General features: G+C 41.4%; 1 protein-coding gene across 1 annotated transcript in view; it reads left to right on the forward strand.

Annotated features, from left to right (window-relative positions):
• Nucleotides 1-27,456, forward strand: part of CYFIP1 (cytoplasmic FMR1 interacting protein 1) — a 181,397-nt gene that overhangs the window by 106,256 nt on the left and 47,685 nt on the right. The window contains 2 exon segments of the mRNA XM_023727827.1: nt 8,883-9,082; nt 21,777-21,864. Of these exon segments, the coding sequence (XP_023583595.1) occupies nt 8,883-9,082; nt 21,777-21,864 (288 nt within the window).

Genomic DNA, 27,456 nt, shown 5'->3' on the forward strand with positions numbered 1-27,456 from the left:
GTGCCTGGCTACCACCAATGACCGCCCTGACAGGGAACACAACAGAGAGTCCCTGATGGAGCAGGAGAAAAGTGGGATGCAGAACTCAAATTCACATAAAAAGACCAGACTGAATGGTTTGACTAAGACTGGAGGGACCCCAGAAGACATGGCCCCCAAACTCTCTGTTAGCCCAAAACTGAAACCATTCCCGAGGCCAACTCTTTTTTTCTTTTTTTAGTTGATTGTTGTAGTTTAAGTGAAAGTTTACATGTCAAGTTAGTCTCTTATACAAAAATTTATACATACATTGTTATGTGACCCTAATTGCTTTCCCTATACTGTGACAGCACACTCCTCCTTTCCACCCCTGATCCATTCAACCACCTCCTAACCCTCTCTGCCTTCTCATCTCACCTCCGGACAGAAGCTGCCCATTTAGTCTCATGTATCTACTTGAGCTAAGAAGCACACTCTTCACGAGTATCATTTTGTGTCCTATAGTCCAGTCTTTGTCTAAGAGTTGGCCTCGGAAATTGTTTTAGTTCTGGGCTGACAGAGAATCTGGGGGCCGTACTTTCCAGGGTTCCTCCAGTCTCAGTCAGACCATTAAGTCTGATCTTTTTACTAGAATTTGAGTTCCACACCCCACCTTTCTCCTGCTCCATCAGGGACTCTGTTGTGTTGCCTGTCAGGGCGGTCATTGGTGGTAGCCAGGCACCATCTAGTTCTGGTCTCAGGCTGAATGAAGTCTCTGGTTTATGTGGCCCTTTCTGTCTCTTGGGCTACTACTTTCCTTGTGTCTTTGGTTTTTTTCATTCTCCTTTGCTCCAGGTGGGTTGGAACCAATTGATGCATCTTAGATGGCCGCTTGCGAGCTTTTAAGACCCCAGACGCCAAGTCCAACTCTTCAGACAAAGATTAGACTGGACTATGGGACATAAAATGATATTCGTGAAGAGTGTGCATCTTAGCTCAAGTAGATACATGAGACTAAATGGGCAGCTCCTGTCCGGAGGTGAGACGAGAAGGCAGAGAGGGTCAGGAGCTGATTGAATGGACATGGGAAATCTGGGGTGGAAAGGAGGAGTGTGCTGTCACAGTATCGGGAGAGCAACTAGGGTCACATAACAATGTGTGTATACATTTTTGTGTGAGAAACTAACTTGAAGTGTAAGCTTTGACTTAAAGCACAGTGAGAAAGAAAACGTGTGTCAGTGGTCTACTCCCATTGTGCACAGGGTTACCATCAGTTGAGTGGGGTGCTGACTCACCAGCAGCTAACAACAACAACAGCATTCGATAAAAAAATTAATCCTTTTGCCAAGAGACTGGATCATATGACCACATCAGGAGAAAAATGGTGCAAAGAAGCTCTTTGGTAATAGTGAGTTGACATACAAGGACTTAAAGTAATTATGATTAATTGTGCCCAAGAAAATGAAGGAAAAGATGGATAAAATAGATGAAAAGAAAGAGAATTTCTTCAGAGAATTAAAATCTATAAAAAGAATCAAATGGATATTCTAAAAGTGAGGAATACAATGTTGGAATTTAAGAACTTGATGAGTTTATAGCAGTTTGGACACAGGAGAAGACAGATTAGTGAACTGGAGAATAGACACTAGAAAATATCTAAACCAAGGCACAGAGTAAAGTAAGAGTAGATAAAACAGAAAAGAGCATAAGAAACGTGGGAAATAGTAAAAAAGTCTAATGTGTGATTGGAGATGAGAGAGAGAGAATGATGTAGAATTAGTGTCTGCAGAAAGAATGGCAGTGAAAGTTTCAAACTGGGTAGAAGATGCTGTGGGTTCTGCTATTTGAGGATGTTGACTGAGCAGTATTTTCCGGAATTGGGGAATGAGCCACCGTGGGCCACTATGAGGTGGCCAGAAGCACAACCCCACTGGTCACCTGACCTCTGTAAGCCTCTGTAAACTCCTCTGATTATTCGGCTGCAGTGCCGGAGTGAGTCTTTAGGAATTAGTGGCAGTTTGGAGCCAGTGTTCGGTAAGCCCCGAAAAGTCTTGTTGTTCCCCCTTCTCCAGTGCATGGTCATTGTGATAAATGGCCACATGACCATTTCCGTTGGGAGGGGCTGGGAGTAATACTTATATTGTGCATTTTTGTTAGTGTCACAGGCCCTTCCTCCCTTTCCCTCACGGGGCTCTGGCTCTAGGGATTGGTATTCTTTTGTGGTGATCCAAGTCAGACTTTTGTACAGTAGACCTGGATCAAGTTAGACTTCAGAAGGCTGCCGTCTCTGTCAGCCTGGAGGTACCATGGCTCATTAGCTGATGCAGGACATCTAGGCTTATCAGACATCCTAAATACCACTCTGGGATCCCTACACCCCTACTGAATTCAGGGAGCCTAGTTTGATGGCCTCAGTGCCCGTTGTCATTGTTGGGCTATGGAAATGAACTTCTGCAGAGCTCTTCAGGATGCCTGAGATAAGGTTGGATGATGCCGTGACATTCAGCCCTGCACACTCCAGAAACTAATAAATCAAAGTTCCCTTTAAGACAAAGGTACATGAGAAACTGATTTAATCTGTAAACCTTCATCTAAAGTACAATTTAAAAAAAAAAAAAAAGGTGCCTGTGAAGAAAAGCTGTGAGAAGACCCACCCAGTAGGATCAGGATGGGACAACTGGGAAAAAAAGGTCCAGATAAAGTGGTGGAGGGCACAGGAGGGACAGATACCAGAAACCAAGAGTGATTTTTTAAAAACTCACTTTTCTAAAATAAGAAGAAGCTCCAGAGGTATGAAAGTAGGAATAAATATCTTGGTCAACCCCTGCCTCATTTAAAGCAAAGGAAAATGGATTTAACTTAACAGTTGAGCCACAGATAAGGATAATGGTCAAATTCCATTTAAATTAATTATAGTAAAAGAGAGAATAAGTGAGAAATACAGACAAGGAAAACATATTAGAAAGATGCCTGTGAAGCTTAAACTGTAGCCTGATCTTCCAAAATGAGCTAAAGAAATTTAAAAACTCATTGCTATGGAAAGAACAACATCAGAATTTTTAAAAAACTTAGTAATGAGGTGATTGGTTAAAAGAGAGTTTTGAAAAGAGATGATGAAACTCATGAAAGAATTAGAAACAAAAGAAAACTTATTGTAACAATGAAGACTCAACCAGAAACAAAGGAAGAACACAGTGGGTAATGTTTTCAAGAGAAGTAGAAGATTGGAAGGAGGCAATTGTTTTTTTTTATATTGTACTTTAGATGAAGGTTTACAGAACAAATAGTCTCTCATTAAACATTTGTTTTATGACAATGGTTAACAACCCCACGACATGTCGACACTGTCCCTTCTCAACCTTGGGTTCCCTGTCACCAGCTTTCCTGTCCCCTCCTGCCTTCTAGTCCTCGTCCCTGGACTGTTGTGCCTCATTAGTCTTGTTTTGCTTTCTGGGGCTGTCTCATCTTTGGCTGAACAGTGAACCTCAGACGTGACTTCATTACTGAGCTAAAAGGGTGTCCGGGGGCTATACTCTCAGGGTTTCTCTAGTCTCTGTCAGGCCAGTAAATCTGGTGTTTTTTTTGTGAGTTAGAATTTTGTTGTACATTTTTCCCCAGCTTTGTCCAGGACCCTCTGTTGTGATCCTGGTCAGAGCAGTCAGTGGTGATAGCTGGGCACCATCTAGCTGTACTGGACTCAGACTGTTGGAGGCTGTGGTGGTTGTGGTCCATTAGTCCTTTGGACTAGTCTTTTCGTTGTATCTTGTTCTCTTCATTCTCCCTTGCTCCCGAAGAGGTGAGACCAGTGGAGTATCTTAGGTGGCTGCTCACAGGCTTTTAAGACCCAGATGCTGCTCACCAAGGTAGAATGTAGAACATTATCTTTATATACTATGTTATGCCAGTTGAGCTAGATGTTCCCTGAGACCATGGTGCCCACAGCCAGGAGAAAAACTTTTTTAATCAAAAAAGAAATGAAGACACAAAAAGGATTTGAGAGAAAATTATATAGAAGATCCAACTTACGTATTGCATATCGCCAAGTCCTTGAGGAAGAAAACCAAACCACTGGAATGGAACTGAACTCTCAGGGTCTTCTCCAGCTAACCCTGTTCGCTGCACCAGTTGTGTCAAACCAGTTCAGGGAGGCTCTGACGCCAAATGTGTAGTGGTTAATAAATCCTACTCCACACATCAACTGCATCCTGTAGCAATCTCAGCTTCCCTTCCCAGGTCAGTCCAGACTCCAGCTGCTCCATGCAGTCCTTCTCTCTCTCATCCCCATTCACCTGGGGCTAGGTCAGCAGGTGCCAACCCTTTTTCTGTTTCTGAGGTTCAGTAATTCATTGGAATGACTCACAAACTCCAGGGAAAGGGCTATGTTTAATCTGGTGGAAAAAAGAATACAAACGCATAGGGCAAGTTCTGGGAGGGGTCTCAGTGCAGAGCTTCCCTCTCGAGAGCAGATGTTTGCTCTTTCACTCAGAAAGCTCCACTGAGCCTGTGACTTCCAAGGCTTTTATTGGCCTCACCGCATGGCCTTGAGGCTTAGTCAGCGTTGATGGTTGCTCTTGGGCTGGTCAGCCCCTATTCATTGACCTCAGGTGTGGTCCACCTCTCAGGAACCAGGACCAAAGGCCAGATTGTTTACTACCGGGGAGTTCCACATCTTGCAGGAACAAATGTTAAAAATTGTGTTTCAGGAAAATGTATTCAAGATAATCAAATAAAAGACAGCTTGTATTTATTAAAAGCATACATCATGTACCTGGGAAAACTGACTCAAAGTTACCAACACCAGGAAATATTAGACTTTAAAGGAGAATAAAAATTCCTTTCAGTTTCCAAGCAAAATGATCAAGTCACTTCTGAGGGAAAGAGAAGGAGGTTGTCCTAAGACTGGCCTGTCCCAACACCGGCTGTCAGTGAGCGGCGCTGTTCCGGCTGTTCCTCAGGATCAGAGGGGCTGTTTTGATACCCAGAGACCCACAGTGCTCTCTCTTTACAAGCATGATTTGGTCCAAGGCCCTAGTATTCGGAGTCACTGTACATATATGATTTTTGAGTAAAATTATTGGTTATAACTTTGACCTAGACCAGCACCTGTCCAGTAGGAATATAACAGAAGCCACAACTGCAAGTCAGATATGTAATCGTAAATTTACTCATAGTCATGTTAAAAAAGTAAAAAGAAACAGGTGAAGTTAATTTTAGTATATTTTATTTAACCTAATATATCCAAATATTAACATTTCAACATGTAATAAATATAAAATATTACTGAGATATTTTACATAATTTTTCTTCATACTAAGACTTCGAAATCTGGTGGATATTTTACACTTAAGCACATCTCAGTTCTGACCGGCCACAATTCATGTGCTCGGTGGCTGCCATGTTGGACAGTACAGGTGTAGTCAAGTTTTACGAACAATAAATGAAACTTTTAAATGACACCTGTGATATGCTTGCGAACTCTTCCACCCAGCTCGTGGTTTTAAATACCTACAGGCACACCCTTCTTATTAAAGAAAGCTGACTTAGCTCAGATACAGTATGAAAATTTAACTTTTTTTTGCTCTAAACCCCATTTAGTCAAATACAGTTTTTTCAGTCCTTAAATTAAAAAAAAAAAACCCCAAAGGCCTAATAGTACTTTGAACAGAAAGAGAGAAAAGCAACCTGGATAAATATGACTTGAGATTTTGTTATTCTAAGTGTGGTTGTGTTATAAGATTATTCATTTCTCTTTTTTAATTGAAAGGACCTCTGAAGTCACAATAGAATTTGAAGCCTTTATAAAAGTCCATACTATTTAAAGAGCAATTTTAGTTTTTTAAAAAATGTTTACTCTTAATTTTTAAAAAAGCAAAAATAGTAAAATATTAAATGTCTATTATGGCCTACTTAGTTGGAGAAAATGTATGTCAGGCAGCACATTTTCATGACAAACTCATAAAACCTACCATTGTTATTGTTAGCTGCCATCAAGTTGGTGCCGACTCATGGCAGCACCATGCACAGTGGAACAAAATGCTGCCCAGTCCTGCACCAATCCCGTGATTGGTTGTGGATCAGAGTATTGTGATCCATAGGGTTTTCATTGGCTGATTTTCAGAAGTAGATCACCAGGTCTTTCTTCCTAGTCTATCTTAGTCTGGAAGCTCCCCCGAAACCTGTTCAGCATCATAGTAACACGCAGTCCTCCACTGACAGATGGATGGTGGCTGTGCCTGAGGTACCCTGTCTGGGGACTGAACCTGGTCTCCCACATGGAAGGTGAGAATTCTACCACTGAATAACCACTGCCCTCAGACAGAACATAGAATGTGTTAGAGACCACCTACCTCAGTGTTCATTAGACTTGCCTTTCACCAAGAATCAATAGGAGGTGTGCTTTTGGGCCCTTCTGATGCACTTAGTCTGGGACAGGGTCTGGGAATTTACATTGGTCACACAGGCTCACTGGGCCATTCTTCTCACCGGGGAAGTTCGGAGCACACCTGTCTGGTTCACCACCTCCTTTGACATGTAAGAAATTTGAGTCCAGTATGACATATTTGCCAGGGCTCTCTGGCTTCTCTGCAGCCAAGCAGGGACCCACCTGTCTCCTTGATGGCCTGTTCTTCCCCAGAGAGCAGCTTCAGCCCCAGCAGTGGGGGTCTGCACTATTTTCATTCCTAGTCACATGGGCCTCTGGGGGAGCATCTGTGGGCCTTGTTCTCCCCCATCCTCACCCAGGCCCTGTAGGTGTACCCTGAGTAGGTATGACCTCCCCAGTGTATCTCAGTGAGTCTCACTGGGATGCCGATAAGCCCACCCAGCCCATCCTTTTGTCTGATTGCCTAGTGCAGTGGAATGAGGTGGGTATGTGGGGAGCTGTGTGTAGAACATGTTGGGATTGCCTTCGGGCCTGGGTCTGAGCCGACTGTCTTGCTCACAGACTTGAGTGGGAAAGGGAATCTAAGGCTCAGGCAGGTGGCCTGGAAGCACTCATGGAGAGACATGACTCCACAGCCAGGAGAGGGGTCCCTCAGCCAGGCTGTGCTCTGCCAGCTTCCCCATGTGAAAGTTGCCCTGTGCTAGACCAAGAGGACGGGCAGATCAAGATGAAAGGCAGTGCAGAATTATTTATTTTGAGAAATAATCTGAGGCCATTTATTTATTCTTTGATTTAAATCTTTAAGAACTTGTAAGATAGCATAATGAATTGTAAACTCACAAGGAATAAGAATCAGGATCAGCATAAAGCTCGTTCCTATGAGGTGGATGTCAGACATACTTCTGCTTTGCAACTTCTTCACCATTTCTGACACCAGCCGTTTCCCCTGTGGCACTCTATTTCTCTACTGGGTTTTATAATTCATTACAATGGCAACACAGAACTCACAGACCATACTTAACATTTATGTGGTTTATTAGGGAAGTAACAAGCTACCACTTGGGATCAGGATCCACAGGAAGTAACAGAAACAACTCAGGAAGACAGGATACAATTTGTCAACCAGGACAGCTTGCAGGACAGTTTGCGGGATAGCCCTTGGAGCAGAAGTGCTCCCTGCCAGTGCAGTTCTTTATCAAGACCTCAGACAGCTCTCTACTTTTGGGGCTTCTTGTCTGGTCTCTCTGCCTTCAACCTCTCTGCCGCTAACCGACCCATCTCAGCCACTGTAGCAGCTTCAGGACTGCTCTGGTTCTGCGTGGCTTTGCTTATCTACCAGCCCAGCTTTTAGCTAGCAGCTGTCTTAGCTGCAGCTTTTTTTTACCAGCCCTGGGTGGGGCCTCCCTGTCCCAAAGGACACACTTCCCTCCCAGCTCCTGCCAACGACGGGGCCTTGAAAAACTCTGATTTCAGTCCTCCATGTATATACCAGTCCTCATCACTTACAAGGCATGGCCTCCCTCCGCAGACCAGAGTTCAGCCAATCCTCCATTACCCATGAGATATCAATCAACTCAGGTCTTGCACAAAAGTAACATTTTCTGTAGGCAGACACCAGCTCCTCCCCTGAGCAAAAGCAATAAACCCTCTGGGGTAGAAAGCGACCTGGGAGGTTCCCAGAGTTGCTTCTCTAAAGAACTAGGGCAAAGGTAACCACTCCTCAGGGTTTAGAGGAAAAAAATCTCCTAAGTTGATTTTCCAAAGAACCAAGGCAAAAGGCCACATAAAAGAACTCATTGTACCTCAGAACTATTTATTGAGTTACCCTGCACAGGGGCTATAGTGATGAAGGGGGCAAAAGACGGTCTGTATGTAAGCTCTGGCGGAACAGGCCAATACGATTCAGAGACTGGTATGAATAACTGTGAGTTGACACCTCTGTGATGCGAGGAGAGGCAGAGCGGGGTGAGACAGGCTGTGCAGCGGGCCTCCCAGAGGAAGAATGGGGCCAGGGCAAGGGTGTTGAGAGGAGCTTGGATGGCAGGCACCGTGGGGAGAGGGGCGCTGTGATGGCTTGGAGTGTGTTGTCAGGTGAGAGGGGTGGTACGAGGGGCAGCCCAAGAGGGCTGCTTTGTTGGAGTGGACTCCTCCCCTATGGGAGGGTGACAGGCAGTTCAGGGGTAGCTGCTGTGGAGAAAGGATGACAGCCCAGATAAGGCAGCTGTGGGGCAGATGAATATAGTCAAGGGCTGCCAGGGAAGTGTGGTGAATCAGATATAAGAAGTGAGCTAGTGTTACCTAACGTAAGCCTGTCTTGTGCACTCTGTGCACGGGGTCACAGACAGACCACTTCCATCATTATACTTCTCAGTGCCAGCCCCCGTCCACAGCCGGCGTCTGGTTGTGTCCTCACTGTGCACACGTGTGGGCATCAGCTCTGCCTGTGCAAGAGGTTGAGGCTATCCCATTGGACCTCAACAGCGCCTCCTCCCATCCTCAGCCTCAGCTCTGTTCTCACACTCTGTCTCCTATGGTTCTTTAGGAGTTAGACGGCCTCTTAGAAATAAACCGCATGACCCACAAGCTGCTGAGCAAGTACCTGACGCTGGACAGCTTTGATGCCATGTTCCGTGAAGCCAACCACAACGTGTCAGCCCCTTATGGAAGAATCACTCTCCACGTTTTCTGGGAGCTCAACTATGACTTCTTGCCCAATTATTGCTACAATGGCTCCACCAATCGGTGAGTGTAGCCTGCTTTCCTCCTCTCCTCTGCACTGTTCATGGAGGGTTCTGGATGCCCCTGCCAGGGAGTATATAAAAGGAGAATCTCAGGGAGCTGACTTTGTCCATGGGGTTCCCCACATCCACCAGGCCACTGTCTCCCCTTCTCCCTCTGTTCTCTACTATTTCTCCTGTCTAGGATAGTCAGGTCTTCATGGACTCTTCCATTTGCAAGTCTAGCTCTGGCCAGCCCTAGGAGCACAAGGCCATGCCTTTGCTCCAGCAGTTGAGTAGCCAGGCTGGAGTTGGAGCCTGGGCAGGTGGATTCACAGTTCCTGTCTCTGGGCTGTGCAATTCACACCTCTCCATACTTTTAAGTGTACTTGACATTAGAATGTGCTGGATGACTCTTCACTTTGCCTGCTTCCATGTTAATATCTATCGATAATTACACTGAATGTAAATGTATTAAATTCACCAATCAAGAGACAGAGAGTGGCAGAATGGATAAGAAAACATGACCCATCAATATGCAGCCTACAAGAGACACACCTTAGACACAAAGATAAAAATAAGCTAAAAAATCAAAGGATGGAAAAAATATATCAAGTAAAACAACAACCAAAAAAGAGCAAAAGTGGCAATATTAATCTCTGATAAAATAGACTTTAAGTCAAAAACCAGTGTAAGAGACAAGGAAGGGCATTATAGAATGATTAAAGGGTGAATCCAACAAGAAGTCATAACCATGATAAATATCTATGCACCCAGTGAAGGAGTTCCAAAATACATAAAACAAACTTGAACAGAATTGAAAAGAGAAATAGACAATTCCACAATAAGAGTAGGAGACTTGAACACACAACTTTTGATGAAGGACAGAACAAACAGAAAGAAACTCAACAAAGATACAGAAGATCTAAACAACACAAACAACTTAATCTCATAGAGATGTACAGAACACTCCACCCAACAACAGCACAGTACACATTCTTTTCCAGCATACATGGATCATTGTCCAAAATAGACCATGTTTTAGACCACAAAGCAAGCCTCAATAAATTCAGAAAAATCAAAATAATGCAAAGCATCTTCTTGGATCACAATGTTATAAAATTAGAAATCAGTAACAGGAAGAACAAGTCAAAAAATCAAATACATGGAAATGAAATAACATACTGCTTAAAAACCATTGGGTAATAGAAATAAAAAGTGGAAAAAACAAACAAACCCTGGAATCAAACAAGAGTGAAAACTCAACATACCAAAACCTTTCAAAACCAAAATAACAAACCACTACACCACTACGGCTCCTGCTATAGCTGTAAACACATCAAAAAGAAAGAAAGAGCCCAAATCAACACCTTAACCCTAAAACTCCAGCAAATAAAAAAAGAGCAGCCCACAGTCACCAGAAGAAAGGTAATAATAAAGATTAGAGCAGGAATAAATGAAACAGAAAAACAGTAGGAAAAATCAAGACTGGGAGTTGGTTCTTTGAAAGGATTAATAAAATTGACAAAGGAAAAGAAGAAGGTGCAACTAACACAAATGAAAAATGAGATGGGTGATGTTACAACAGAACCAACTGTAATAAAAAGGATATCAGAATACTATGAAGAACTGTACTCCAACAGATTTGAAAATCTAGAAGAAATGGACAAATTTCTGGAAACACACTACCTACCTAAACACAAACTGAGGTAATAAATATGAACAGAACCATAACAAAAGAAGAAATTGAAGAGGTCATAAAAAAAGCTCCCAACAAAAAAAGCCCTGGCCCAGACGGCTTCACTGGAGAATTCGACCAAACGTTCAGAGAAGAGCTGACACCAGTGCTACTCGAACTATTCCAGAACTTAGAAAAGAAAGAAATACTCTCGAATACATTCTGTGAAGCCAGTATAACCCTGATACCAAAGCCTGGCAAAATCATCACTAAAAAAGAAAATCATAGACCAATATCCCTCACAAATATAGATACAAAAATTCTCAACAAAATCTTAGCCAATATCATCCAACACCTTAGGAAAAAACATAATATATCATGACCTAGTGGGATTTATACAAGCTTTGTGAGAATGGTTCAGCATTTGAAAATCAGGCAACCTAATCCACCACATAAATAAAACAAAGGAAAAGAACCACATGATCATATCAATTGATGCAGAAAAGACAATTCATAAAATCTAGCACTTATTCCTGATAAAAAACTCTCAGCAAAATAGGAATAGAAATTAAATTCCTCAGTGTAGTTAAGGGCATAAATACAAAATCAACAGCCAGCATTATTCTCAATGGAGAAAGACTGAAAACACTGCCTTTGAGAGTGGGAGCCAGACATAAGTGCCTTTTATGACCACTCTTATTCAGTATTGTACTGGAAGTCCTAGCCAGAGCAGTAAGGCAAGAAAGGGAAATAAAAGGTATCCAAATTGGTAAGGAAGAAGTAACACTGTTCCTTTTTGCAGATGATATGATCTATATATAGAAAATCCCAGAGATTCTACAAGAAAGCTACTGGAACTATAGAAGAATTCAACAAAGTGGCAGGGTACAGGATCAAGATACAAAAATCAGTTGGATTCCTCTACACTAACAGAGATCTCTGAAAAGGAAATCAGGAAAACAATACCATTTATAATAGTCTTCCAAAAGATAAAATACTTAGGAATAAACCTAACCAGGGATGTAAAAGTCTTATACAAAGAAAACTGCAAAACACTACTGCAAGAAACCTAAAGAGACCCACATAAATGGAAGAACATACCATGTTGATAGATACAAAGACTTAACATTGTGAACATGTCAATACTACCAAAAGTGATCTAGAGATATAATGCAATCCTGATCCAGATTCCATCAACATTCTTTAAAGAGATGGAAAAACTAATCACTGACTTTATATGGAAAGGAAAGAGACCCTGTATAAGCAAAGCACTACTGAAGAAGGACAAAGTAGGAGGCCCCACACTTCCCTGTCTCAGAACCTGCTATACAGCCACGATAGTCAAAACAGCCTGGTACTGGTGCAATAACAGACACATAGACCAATGGAACAGAATTGAGAACCGAGAAGTAAATCCATCCACCTATGGACAGCTGATCTTCAACAAAGGGTCACAGTCCATTAAATGGGCAAGAGATAATGTCTTTAACAAATGGTGCTGGCACAACTGGATATCTATTTGTAGAAAAATGAAACAGGATCCCTACCTCACACCATACACAAAAACTAAACTAACTGAAGGTGGATCAAAGACCTAAATGTAAAACCTAAAATTATAAAGATTATGGAAGAAAAATAGAGGCAAACCTAGGAGCTCTAATTTGTGGCATAAATAGACTATCAAACACAACTAAAAATGCACAAACAGCAGAAGATAAACTAGATGACTGAGACTTCCCTAAAAATTAAACACTTAATGTGCATCAAAAGACTTCTCTGAAAGAATAAAAAGAGAACATACAGATTGGGAAACAAATTTTGGCAACGACATATCTGACAAATGACTAATCTCTAAAATTTATAGAAAACTTCAATACCTCAACAACAAAAAGACAGTCCACTTAGAAAGATGGAAAAGGACATGAACAGACAGTTCACCAAAGAAGACATTCAGGCAGCCAACAAATACATGAAGAGATGCTCATGATCATTAGCCATTAAACTAAAAAAATCAAAAAACAAAACCCATTGCCATTGAGGCAATTCTGACTCATAGTGACCCTATAGGACAGAGTAGAACTGCCCCACAGGGTTTCCAAGGAGTGGCTGGTAGATTCAAACTGCCGACCTTTTGGTTAGCAGCCGAACGCTTAACCACTGCACCACCAGGGCTCTATTAGCCATTAGAGAGATGCAAGTCAAAACAACAAGATATATCTCACCCCGGCAATAATAGCACTGATCAAAAAAACCAGAAAACAACAAATGCTGTTGAGGTTGTAGGGGAATTGGAACTCTCATACACGACTCGTGTGATTGTCATATGGTACAACCAGTGTAGAAAACGGTATGTCGTTTCCTTAAAAAGTTAGAAATAGAGATACCATATGATCCAGTAATCCCACTACTAGTATATATCCTAGAGAAATAAGAGCTGTAACATGAATAGACACATGCACCCCCATGTTCATTGCAGCAGCATTATTCACAATAGCAAAAAGATGGAAACAACCTAAGTGCCCATCAGCAGATGAATGGATAAAAAATTATAATGCATACACACAGTGGAGTACTATGCAACATTATAGAATAGCAGTGAATCCGCGAAACGTCTCACAGTGTGGATGACCTGGAGGACACTATGCTGAGTGAAATAAGTTGATCACAAAAGGACAAATATTCTATGAGACCACTATGGTGAAAAGTCAAGAAAAGGTTTACACACAGAAAGAAACATTCTTTGATGGTCACCAGGGATGGGACGGGGAGGGAGGGAAAATCTCTAACTAGATTGTGGACACATTAACTTGGATGAAGGGAAAAGCAATACACAGTAAGGGGGATGTCAGCACAACATGACCAAGGCAAAGGCAAAGGAAACAATGGTAAATACTTTTACTTAGTATACTTAGTATTACTTGCACAATACTGCAATAACAGTAATAAACAATAATTTATGAGCTGAACAGGTGTGGGATGGCATGTGGGAGTACACCCACGAGCATATATAGGTTTGGCAGAGGATATTTCCACATACATATCTGTATGTGCTGCAGACCTATCCGTGTATATAGTAGAGCACACGGGGCAAAGTTATGAAAACTTCTTAGCCATAACCAATACCTTGAGGGACTGGGTCACTAGAGGGTTTAGGACCATAGTATCAGGGAACATCTAGGTCAATTGGCATAACATAGTCCGTAAAGAAAATGTTCTACATCCTACTTTGGTGAATAGTGTCTGAGGTCTTACAAGCTTGCAGTTGGCCATTTAAGGTACAACTGTTGGTCTGTTCCCATCTGGAGCAAAAAAGAATGAAGAAAATCAAAGATTCAAGGAAATCAAAAGACACAGTCTCCACTAGCCTGAGACCAGAAGAACCAGATGGTGCCTGGCTACCAAAACTGACTGCTCTGATAGGGATCACAACAGGAGGTCCTGGATAGAGTGGAGAAAAATGTAGAACAAAACTCAAATTCATAAAAAAGACCAGACTTATGGGTCTGATAGAAACTGGTGGAACCCCAAGAGTATGGCCCTTAGACACTCTTCAAACCTGGAATAGAACCCACTCCCCGGAGATCACTTTTCAGCCAAACGATAGCCAGGTATGTGAAGTGAACAATAACACCCTTGAGGAATGTGCTTGTCATATGAGACCAAAAAGACAGCATTTGCCCAAAAACAAAATTCAACAGGCAGAAAGAGGCAGTAAAGATGGGCGAATGGAAATGGGGACCCCAGGGAAGAAGGGGATAGAGTGCCGTCACACTTAGGTTGCAACTAATGTCACAAAACAAAATGTATATAAATTGTTGAATGGGAAACAAATTTATTCTGTAAACTTTCACCTAAACCACAATATAATGTTTAAAAAAGTCTTAAAAGGAGCCAAAGGAGGGAAAAGATTACATACAAGAAAACAAAGTTAAGAATGATGTGAGAGTTCTTCTGCAAAACAGTGCAAGCTAGTAGATGATGTAACACCATCTTTAAAGTGTTGAAGGAAAAAGACTGAATGTAAGATTTTAGTCATTCTAACAGAACAAGGGGAACCTCATGGTTTAAAGTAAAGGAAGGTGTGCATCAGGGTTGTATCCTTTCACGATACTTCTTCAGTCTGTATGCTGAGCAGATAATCCGAGAAGGTGGACTGTATGAAGAAGAATGCAGCATCAGGATTGGAGGAAAACTCATTAACGACCTGTGTTTATGCAGATGACACAACCTTGCTTGCTGAAAGTGAAGAGGACTTAAAACACTTACTGATGAAGATAAATACCACAGCCTTCAATATGGATTACACCTCAACATGAAGAAAACAAAAATCCTCACTACTGAACCAATAAGCAACATCATGATAAATGGAGAAAAGATTGAAGTTGTCAAGGATTTCATTTTACTTGGATCCAGAATCAACACCCATGGAAGCAGCAGTCAAGAAATCAAACGGCACATTGCATTGGGCAAATCTGCTGCAAAAGACCTTTTTAAAGTGTCAAAAAGCAAAGACTTTTTAAGGACTAAGGTGCGCCTGACCCAAAGCCGTGGTGTATTCAGTTGCCTCATATGTGTGAGAAAGCTGGACAATGAACAAGGAAGACCGAAGAATTGATATCTTTGACTTGTAGTGTTGGTGAAGCATACTGAATATACCATGACTGCCAAAAGAACGAACAAACCTGTTGGGGAGGAAGTACAGCCAGAATAATCTCTAGAAGCGAGGATGATGAGACTTTGTCTCATATGTTTTGGACGAGTTATTAGGAGAGACCAGTCCCTGGAGAAGGACATCATGCTTGGTAAAGTGGAGGGTCAATGAAAAAGAGGAAGACCCTCAACGACATGGACTGACACAGTGGCTGCAACAGCGGGCTCAAGCATAACAATGATCATGAGGATGGCCAGGGCCGGGCAGTGTTTTGTTCTGTTGTACATAGGGTCGCAATGAGTCGACACCTAACAACAACAGCTAAGTACCTTTCAGAAATGAAAGCAAAATGGACATTTTCAGACAGACAAACGCTGGGAGAGTTTGTTGCCAGCAAAGCTGCAGTACGAGAAATATTAAAGGAAGTTCTTTAAGCTAATGGAATATAACACCAGGTAAAAACTTTATAAACACAAAGGAATGAAGAGCACCTACAATGGTAGATAGATGAGTAATGTAAAAGACTTTTTTCTTCAATTTTAAATTTCTTTTAAGATAATTTACTGTTCCTGTGGTTTATAACGATATTTAGAAGAAAGTATGATAATAGTAGACAAAGGAGGAAAGAGGGAAATGGAAGTATACTATTGTAAGTTTCTTATATGTGAAATGGTATAATATTATTTGAAGATAGACTGTGGTAAGTTAAAAATGCATATTATGAACCCCAAAATAACCACTTAAAAAAGAACAAACAGCTCCTCAAAATGTTAAACATGGAATTACCATATGGTCCAGCAATACCGCCTCTAAGTATCTGACTGAAAGACTTGAAAGTAGAGAGTCAAACAGGTATGTGTACACCAATGTTTACTGCAGCATTATGTTCAGTAGTGAAGTGGTAGAAACAACCTGAGTGTCCATCAACAGACGAATGGATAAACAAAATGTTGTCTATCCATACGATGAAATATTATTCAGCCATAAAGAGAAATGAAGTTCTGATACATGCTATGACAACCTTGAAAACTTTATGCTGAGCAATATAAGGTAGACACAAAGGGACAAGTGCTGTATGATCCCACTTATATGAAATACTTAAAATAGGCACTTGCGTAGCGACAAAAGCCTGTTAGTGGTGAGGGCAGTGGAAGTTATTACTTAAGGAGTACCGAGTTTCTTTTTAAACCAGTTGTTGTCAAGTCATTTCTGACTTACGATGACCTCGTGTTTCAGAGTAGAGCTGTGCTCCATAGGATTGTCAGTGGCAGTGAAGTTTTAGAAGTAGATCACCAAGCCTTTCTTCTGAGGTGGCTGTAGGTGGATTTGAACCAACAGCCTTTCGATTAGGAGGAGAGTGCTTAATCGTTTACACCACCCAGGGGATTCCCTTACTGTCACTGGTTGTACACTTAAAAATGGTTAAAATGGCAAATGTTATATGTATTTTTGTACAATTAAAAAAAAAGTAAGACAGAAGTGAAAGACGGAACAAACAGGTAATATGCCAATAGATGAGATAAAAAGGAATAAAACCAATAGACGAGCTGGAAAGGACCACTAAAGATACTGAGGTAATTCAAAGGGAGGCAGGAAGGTGGAAAAGAAAACAGAACGTATAGACATAGAGTTCAGTGGGACAGAATAAGAGTCCAGAATTGGCCCAACATGTAAATGGCTAATTATTATTTGACAAAGGTGGCAAGGTAATTTAATGAGGAAAGAAAAGTCATTTCAGTAAATTATGTTGGAACATCTGGCTGTCTCTACGGAAAAATAAATAAACTTTGGTAGGTACCTCACACCATACACAAAACTCAGCTGGAAATACATCATGAATGCATGAAGTAAATGCTGAAACTGTAAATCTTTTAGAAGAATACACGGAAGAACATCTTCATGAATTGGGGTCTGGCAGAGATTTCTCAGGTCACAAAAATTACTGATCATAGAAGAAAATAATAAATTAGACTTGTACAAAATTGAAAATGTCTACTCTTTGAAATATTCAGAAAATGAAAAGGCTAGCCACAGATTAGGAGAAAATATTCACAATATATACATCTGAAACAGAGGACTTGTATCTGGCATATACAAAGAACTCTTGTGATTCAATAACAAGAAGACAGCCTCATTTTTAAAATGGACAAAAGATTTGAATAGAGACTTCACAAAAGAAGATTTATAAGTGGCCTGTATGCAAGTTAAAAGTTGTTCAACATCAGTAGTTGTTAGGGAAATGCAAATTAAGCCTGTGATAAGACGTCATCACACATTCATTGTCGTTGTTGTTAGTTGCTGTCGAGTCAATCCCGACTCATGGCGACCCCATGTGTGCGGAGTAGAAATGCTCCAAAGGGTTTTCAAGGCTGTGACTTTCACAATTAGATTCCCAGGCCCTGTCTTCTAAGGCGCCTCTGGGTGAGTTCAGACTAGAATGGCTAACATTAGACTGATAATACCAAGTGTTGCAAGAATGTGAACAATGGGAACTCTCATACATTCCTGATGAGAAGCATAAAATGCTGCAACCTTAGGGAAATATTTGGTAGTTTTTTTATTTAAAAAAAAAAAAACCAGCATATGACCTGGCAGATCCACCCAAGAGAAATGAAAATATGTCTATAAAAAGACTTAGATATGAGTGTTCATAGCAGCTTTATCCATAATGGCCATACCTTAAATGACTATCAACAGGAGTATGGATAAACAAACTGCAATGGAGTATTACTCACATCAATAAAAAGAAACAAATTACTGATGTATGTAAGAATGTGGATGAATCTCAGAAACATTGAATGAAAGAGGCTAGACACAAAGAAGTACGTACTGTATAGTTCTATCATATAAAAATTCAGAGCAAGCAAAACTAACGGATAGTGGTGCAGAAGATCAGAGGCTGCTTGGAGGTAGGGGTGGGAGTTGACCGCAAAAGGGCAGGAAGGGACTTTCTCCAGTGATGGAAATGTTGTCTTGATGGTGGTGCGTACACAGAGGCATACATGTGTCTGAACTCATCCAAGTGTATGTGAAGAATGGATGCATTTTATTGCATGTAAATCACAGCTTAAAGTTGATTTTTAAAGGAAAGTTTTTTTTTTTTTATTCAGCTGAAGGCTTACAGAACAAATAGTTTGTCATGAAACAGTAGTACACACATCATTTTATGACACTGGTTAACAACCCCACAACATGTCAACCCTCTAACTTCTCAGCCTTCTTTTTGGTGAAAATACACATAGCCAAAGATACACCATTTCAAAAATTTCTACATGCACAGTTCAGTGACATTGACTACGCTCTTCCAATTGTGCTGCTATTCTCACTTAAGATGAAGGCTTACAGAACAAAATAGTTTCTCATTTAACAGTTACTACACATGTTGCCCTATGACAATGGTTAACAATCTCACAACACATCAACAATATCCTTACTCAACCTTGGGTTCCCTATCACCAGCTTCCTTGTCCCCTTCTGCCTTCTGGCCCTTGTCACTGGACTCCCGTACCTCATTGTCTCATTTGGTTTTACGGGGCTGTCCACTCCCAGGCTGAACGGTGAACCTCGGAGATAACTTCACCACTGAGCTAAAAGGGTGTCTGGGGGCCATACTCTCGGGTAAAGGAAAGTATTTTTTAAAGATCATGTTTTAGAATTTGGAAATTAACAGTTATAGTGATGTAGGACAAAAAAGCAGACAAAAAAGGAGAATTCAACACTATCCCTCCAGCAGGGAGCTGTCTTGTCAGGATTGTCATAAGCTGAAAACTGAGTCTCGATTTACCTGGAAAGTGAAGTGGGGGCTTCCAGTGCTGGTGCCGAACCCTAACTTTTCCTCTTCCCAAAAAACCAAACCCATTGCTGTTGAGTCGATTCTGACTCATATCTAAATTTAGTCAAGAGAAAGTTGTAGAGGATATTATTTAGAAATATGGAAGTAAATACCAGAAGAAATGGTTAATAGCGGTTGTGGAGGGGTGGAGAAAGGTAGGCAGGAGAATGACAACTTTTCTTTAGAAGTTTTGTAATATGCCATTTGATTTTTTAGTTTATATGTAGGTATTACTTTGATCAGTAACATTATAGGGAGTAATTACATTACGTTGAAATAGTTTGTATCTCAGCTAGATCATAGTTTTGTATCTCAGCTAATTACCAAAGGATTAAGGCATACTTAGTGAAAACATTCTGTTCTGTGCAGATTTAGAAAAACGTTTATCAGTGTAGTTGTTGATAGTTGATAGTCGGCTCCTACTTACGGCGACCTCGTGTAGAGCAGATCAAAATCCTGCCTAACCCTGCATCATCTTCACAATCGTTGGTTTGCTGGAGTCCATTGTTGTGGCCACTGTGTATTTTGAGTGCCTTCCAACCTATGAGGCTCATCTTCCGGCATTGTATGAACAGTATTCTGTTGTGATCCATAGGGTTTTCATTGGCTAATTTTCGGAAGTAGCTAGCTTAGGCCTTTTTTCCTAGTCTGTCTTAGTCTGGAAGCTCTGCTAAAACCTGTCCACCATGGGTGTCCCTGCTGGTATTTGAAATACTGGTGGCATAGCTTCTAGCATCACAGCAACACACAAGCCACCACAGTAAGACAAACTGACAGACAGGTGGTGGATAATATGAGTAATGTGTCTCACTTTGGTGTCTGACTCCCTTCAAATTGATCAGACACCGTCTAGTTGATATGTGCTCCGATTTTCACATATTTGCTCTCCCCCTCCCCCCAGAGATGGATGGAGGTTGATGTGTTGCAGTTGCTTTACAGGTGTGATAGCAGCAGGGTGCAGTCCCCCCAGAGTGAGCAGTGCGGTCACTCGCTGGGGAGCAGGGTCCCTCTTCTGAACATTGCACTGGCATTGGTCCAGTGCCCAGCGCTCTTCATGGAACAGGAAGATGAAAACACAAGCATGCGTACACATGTGCAGACACGCCGAGAACATTGTGCCACATCGGGGATATTGGCAGACTGACCACACAGTAATCCAGGATTCTTTTGAAAAATCACACACACACACACAGAGGGAAGTGCGCAGTTTTCTCTTGGGGCACTAATTAGGGTAATTTTCATTCTTGACACCTGGTAGCCCATGTTGGATGTGAGATCCAACAGCAGTACTGGGGCAGGGAGGATGGACTTGCCACAGGGCAGGGCCTGTGCTGTGTGCCTGCCCTCGTATACTGTCTGCTAAAGAGCCCATGTGGCCCTCATACCATGCACATTTCATTCAGCGTGCTAGGATGTTCTGACAGTTATGCCTGTTCGTACGCATTAAAGTGTAATCTATGCTAATCAAGTTATTAGAATTAAGTAATGAGCAAACTCATGTATTTTTCTTTGCAAAAGTTTTATATGTTTAAATTATTTGAAATATGTTAGCTGAACTTGACATTTCTGTTTTAAAAGACAAATCTTTGATTTCAGTGGCTCCTAATTCATTTCCAGGGGTAGTGGTGGTTCAGTGGTGGAATCCTCACCTTCCAGGAGGGAGACCCAGGTTCAGTTTCCAGCCAGTGCACCTCCTGCGCAGCGACCACCCGTTGGTCAGTGGAGGCTTGCGTTGCTGTGATGCTGAACAGGTTTCAGTGGAGCTTCTACACTAAGGCAGACGAGGAGGAAAGACCCGAAGATCTAAACCCGTTGCCGTCGAGTTGATTCCGACTCATAGCGACCCTGTAAGACAGCGTAGAACTGCCCCATAGAGTTTCCAAGGAGCAGCTGGTGGATTCGAACTGCTGATCTTTTGGTTAGCAGCCGTAGCTCTTAACCATACACCACCAGGATTTCCCCTAGATATCTGCTACTGAAACATCAGTCAGTAAAACCTCTGTGGATCAGACAGTCCGATCCCATTGTGCATGGGGTCACCATGAGTCTGGAGCAACTCAAGGGCAGCTAACAACAACAACACATGCATTATCAAGACACTGTCTCTTACCTAAATGAGTGGGGTTATAAATGCTTAAGTTGGCTGATTTTTTCTTGTTAACACATAACTAGTAATTTCAGTAACCAGAAGCACAGCAAGATCAGGGAGTGCAACATTCATTGTTCATTACCAAGGATTGAATGAAGTGTGAAATGGTTCTAGTGCCAGTAGGCCAAATAGGCTCGCGTTTCTGACGCTCCCTTCCTGAGAGTGAGAGTTGACTTGTGGAAGGATGCTGAGTGATCTGGCTGTTTGCTTCCTGAGCTTTGGATTACAAGGGATACCTTTATTATATTTCAGAGTATTTATACTGATTAATCCTGTTTCCCAGAATTTTCCTACTTGGTGATTGTTATCAGTTAACTGGGAGGAGGATTTATATAAATCGGTAACAAAAAAGTTCTGAATTTTTAAGGACTAAATGAAATATGTAGTTTTTTAAATTTTTCTCTTCTAGGTTTGTTCGAACAGTATTACCATTTTCTCAGGAATTTCAAAGAGATAAACAGCCTAATGCACAACCCCAGTATTTGCACGGATCAAAGGTAGGTTATTTTTGGTTTGTAATGATTTTTAAGTTCATAATGAAGCATACTTTAAGGTTTATTTTAAATCACTTTAGTTGCAATGATTTTAATTCACAAGGTAAAAATTGAAAACATGCTATGTATAAAATGTTATTTTTTTCTTCTGCTGTATTATCACCTTCCTAAGAAGTAGCGATAATCTAAAATATACACTAACCAGCCAACCAAGAAAAAAAAAACCCAGCTCTGAAGCCCTTATCTGGAATTTCCTCTACATAGTGTAGTGTTGAGTCAGCTGCCTAGCCATTGGATGAGGTCAGCATGGGGTCCTGACCTCGTCCTGGCACTGAAATCAGTTTGAGATTGAGGGAGGGTTTCCAGGAGGTATGTGGAAAGGGTACACAGGGGCATTAGAGAGTGCTGCCCAGGTGGGACCTGAGAAGCAAAGAGCTAAGGTGGGAAGGGGAAGGGCAGAAAGGACTTGACTTCCAGAAATGTGGCAAGCAGACAGACCCCCACCAACCACGTAAGGCAAATGTCCAAATTGGGGGAGGTTGGATTTTCAACAATTAAGAATGTTTTTAAGGACTAAGCACTGCACAATTTAATAAGGAAGACATTTGTGTGGTAAAAAAGAGACAAGATGAGCAAATACTTCATAAAAATGGTAGAGTCAAAAGGTAAAAACAGATCTCCACCCATACCAAAATGGAAGCAGAGTATCTCACAGCAGTCGGAGGTGGATTTTTGGCCATTGAGTTGGAAGGGTTGACGTGCCCGCTTCCTTTGTAGAAGGGTGGAATTCTCTTCAGGGCTGCTGGCAGGCAATGTACATTAGGTCTTGTGATTCTGGGGGCAATATGCCAATGTCTGTCCATAGTTAAATGTCGTCACCTCTAGAAAACTGACTTGTAAGGAAATCATGAGACCAGGTACAAAGTAAGGTATGTTACAGGGTGACCCATACAACATTGTTGTAGAAAATATTGAATCCACCTCACTGGCCACCAATAACATTAGAATGATTTGTTGTAAAATGGGATGCAATGTGATCATTAAGAACGGTGATGTGGATCTTACTGATAGGGTATGAGGTCTATATTTTATTACCTTAAAAAAACTGAACTCAAACAGAATGATGCTAATTACAAGAACAATAACAAGAACAACAAAACTTTTCTCTGTGTACATTTGGAGAAAAGAATGTCAGAAGGTTAAACAGTGGCTATCTCTGGAGGGCTAAGTCTGGGAAACTGACTTCTTTGTCTGAACTGCATTTATGATGAGTTTACATAGTTCTTATAGTTAGTTTTTACAAAGCCCCCATCTGACCTCAGTGCCGGCTTCAGTTCTGCCTGGGCTGGGACAGCACAGGGTGTTGGCATCCCTGTCCAAACTGGCCTCCAGATGCAGGTGCGTTTCCTGCCTGGTGTCCCCAGGAACACGACTGCAGCCCTCCTGCAGGACCATCGCAGCATGTCAGTTTTCCCGTTTGGCTAGTCTTTAGAGAAAGAACTAATCCAATTTAAAAAAGAGAGCTCTGGGAATATCTTGCTTCAGAGAATCAGCAAATGCTGTTGGCCCGGCGGTGCCCACGTGCTGGTCCCCCAGGGTGGTACCTTCCCATATTTGTTTTCTGCTTTTGCTGTCTGTCTTTATCGTGAGTCATAATCCTTGGCAGTGTTTCTTGACTTTCCCTCTTTAATTTAGCTGATTTTTTGTTTCCACCCTTAATTTCATCACAGAATAATAAACACTACTGTACTTTTCTTCTCCACATCCATGTCACCTCTGTCTCCCTCTTCTTGGTGAGTATTTAGGTGCTGTCTTCCTCTTTGCCTCCACACCCCACCCACACGCGTGTTTATTTCTTACTGATTCTCTTCTCGTGTCTTTTTTAGTACTCCTGCCTTTTATTTTTCCTTATTACAATGCAGATGGTCTGGGTAAAGGCATTGTTGGTTGTTGTTTTGGCTTGTTTTATCAGTTAGTACTTAACCTCACTGCACTCAAACACATTTTAGAAGAAAGTGCATAAACTACAGGGAAGTATGGTTTGTGCGTATTTACTGCCTAAGAACTTTTTAATGCTTTTATTTTTTGCCAAAATATTAAAGGCCTAAATCTTGTGCCAGACATACAAATCCTGCACAGAATCTAGTGGCTCTCAGCTGTAATTAATGACGACCACGAGCATTACTAGTGGGCCCTGTGGTTCTTCAGCTACTTCACAGTCACAGGACTGGGGTCAGCACCTCACTGGTGGATGCTGTCAGTTCCGGGCCCTCCTGTAACCCTGTATCTCTGGTGAATGGGTGTGTACAGTGGGCACCTGCATTGTCCTCAGTGAGGGTGGCATTGGGTCATGCCCATCCCAAGAGACTAGGCAACCAACAACAGGCCAGGAAAGAGATGTATCCTTAGCTTGCCCCACACCCCCTCTCCGTGGTTCTCCAGGCTTGTTACATCATGATGGTACATCTCAGAAATGGGCCATTCAGTCCCTTCCCTTCTTATGTCTTTATCACAGCATCACAGTGCTTTACAAGTCAGTGTGTAAATTAAATTTCCAGCCTGTTAGCCAAGATGGAAGTGGCAGATGTGTTAGCAGGACAAACCAAAGTGTTGAGATATTTTGGGGAGGAATGGAAACCATTCCTGTGTTAGTAGAGATGGAAACTGCCTTTATGTTTTGGGAGGACATAACAGATCTTAGCTTCAGTTTACCAAAACATGATATCACAAGTGAATCTCATATTCAGAAACAGCCATCTCATTTGAGAGCACTCATAAATACCAGCTGTACTTCATTTCGCAGCAACACAATTTTATAGTCTTTGTAGCTGTATAGTTGTGGACTATGCAGAGTCCAACTTAAAAATACAATTAGTTTTTTTGTTTTGTTTTGTTTTAATGAATAATGGGCTAGGGCTAGCATCTGCGGAGGGGTTGGGAGAAGGGTTTGTCTCATCTTTAAAATCTTTTCAAGTCTGATGGCGAAGGCCCTCTGCCACACTTTTGGATTTTATCGGGGTTGGGCACAGGACAGGCACTTGGCAGGTCTTCCATTCTTTAATGTTGGCTGACATGGTCAATTTAGTATTTTGTAATCAGCTTAGACCCAAACTCTCTGTTTTCGGTGTCCCATGCCACCCACATAGTGAAAGATTCACTAGAAGGACTCAGTCTGTTATGCTCACGGCTGTGGTTTATTACAGCAAAAGGATACACGGCAGGATCAGTAGGGAAAAGACACAGCAGGAATAATGGAGGGGCCGGAGCAAGCTTCCCCCATGGGAAGGCTTCCCTCGGGACATGCTTCTTCTTCCAGCAGTGAGTTGCAGCCTTACAGTGAGGCATTTCTGCCCAGGGAAGAGAAGCCCGCATCGACTCTGGGTATCCAAGGCTTTCATTGAGGCCTGGTCACACAAGTATGTTCCACTTGTGTGACCAGCCATGATTACGGAATCTCCAGAACCTCCAGAAGGAAAGGAGGTGCTGCCATAAATCACTTCACTTACATAAACAACCTAGACAAGCTCATACGGCATGGTGAAGTGCTTCAGGTGTAAAAAACAGCCTTATCTATCAACGTGGGGAACATTCCAAGGGCTAAGTTTTTATTTTTATATTTCTGATTACCAGTTACTGGCAGAGTCCTATTACAATCTTCCAGTATGACTGTGGGTGTGTCTGTTTATCCCTTTTGTTTGACTATTTTCTGCATCATGTTTTTTGAAGCTCTTTTACTTAAAGTGTATCTCTTGTAAACGTGTAATTGATTTTTGCTTTTTTCCTCTGGTCTGACATCTTAACCTTTTCATTGGAGTGTTTAGCCAGCTTACATTCAGTGTAGTTATTGACATGATTCAATTTAATTCTACCCTCTTGTTATTTGGCTTCTCCTTGTCCTCTTTGTTCTTTGTTCCTGTTTTCTTCTTTTGCTGCTGTCTCAGTCATCTAGTGCTGCTATAACAGAAATACTACAAGTGGATGGCTTTACCAAAGAGAAATTTATTTTCTTACAGTCTGGTAGGCTAGAAGTCCAAATTCAGGGTGTCCAGGGGAAGGCTTTCTCTCTCTGTTGGCTCTAGAGGAAGGTCCTTCTCATCACTCTTCCCTGTGTGGAGCTTCTCCGTGCAGGAAACCTGAGTCTAAAGGACGCACTCTGCTCCCAGTGCTTCTTTCTTGGTGCTGTGAGGTTCCCCACTCTCTGCTCGGTTCCCTTCCCTTTTATCTCTTGTAGGTGCAAGCCATAGCCCAGGGAAACTCCCTTTACATTGGATCAGGGACGTGACCTTAGTAAGGCTGTTACAATCCCACCCTAATCCTCTTTAACATAAAATAACAATCACAAAATGGAGGACAACCACACAATACTGAGAATCATGGCCTAACCAAGTTTACACATATTTTTGGGGGACATAATTCGGTACATGACAGCTGTCTTCTTTTAGGTTAATCGAGCACTCCTTTAATTAATATTATACCACTTCACACAGTATATAAATCTTTCAAAAATATAATTCCATTTATACCACTGTATGTTTATTGTGCTAGTGTGTTTGTGTATCTTACTTCTACATATGCTATAACCCCAATAAATTATTAATTTTGCTTTCTAAGAATATAAAAAAGAAATAAAAGTGATCTTTTTTTATTTACCTAGGTATTTTTTTCAAAACCAATGCTCTTCATTTCTTTTTAATGTTATTCTCCCTGTATTATGTTTCCCCTCAATTCTTTAGCTTTTTATTTTTATTTTTATTTTTTGTAGTACAGGTCCTCCTGTAGCAAATTTTCTCAGCTTTCATTTATCTGAAAATTCTTTATAACACCTTAATTTTTTTTTTTACTTTTCTATTATTATACTTTAGATGAAGGTTTACAGAACAAATAGTTTCTCATTAAACAGTCAGTACACGTATTATTTTGACATTGGTTAACAATCCCATGACATGTCCACACTCTCCCTCCTTGACCTTGGAGGACTATTTTTTTTTTTTTTTTGTGAAAATATACATAGCCAAAGATACACCATTTCAAAAATTTCTATGTGTACAATTCAGTGGCATCGATTACATTCTTACAGTTGTGTTGCTATTCTCACTATCCTTTTCCAAATTATTCCATCACCGTTATCTTCAACTCACTGCCCACTATCCTTCCCATCAGACCTTTTGAGTTGCTGTTGTCAATTTGATCTCACATAGATAATTATTATTTTTTTGTACCTTAGATGAAGGTTTACAGAACCAATAGTTTATCATTAAACACTACACATACTGCCCTATGACAATGGTCAACAACCCCATGGCATGTCAACACTGTCCTTTCTCGGCCTTGGGTTCCCTATCACCATCTTTCCTGTCCCTTCCTGCCTTCTAGTCCTTGTCCCTGGACTGCTGTGCCTCATTAATGCCATATTATTTTATGGGGCTGTCCAATCCCAAGCTGAACGGTGAACCTCAGGAGTGACTTCACCACTGAGCTAAAAGGGTGTCTGAGGGCCATACTCTCGGGGCTTCTCCAATCTCTGTCAGGCTGGTAAATCTGGTCTTTTTCTGTGTGTTAGAATTTTGTTCTACATCCTTCTCCAGCTCTGTCCAG

The sequence above is a fragment of the Trichechus manatus genome, unplaced genomic scaffold (genome assembly GCF_000243295.1).
Source record: "Trichechus manatus latirostris isolate Lorelei unplaced genomic scaffold, TriManLat1.0 scaffold00019, whole genome shotgun sequence".
NCBI lineage: Eukaryota > Metazoa > Chordata > Mammalia > Sirenia > Trichechidae > Trichechus > Trichechus manatus.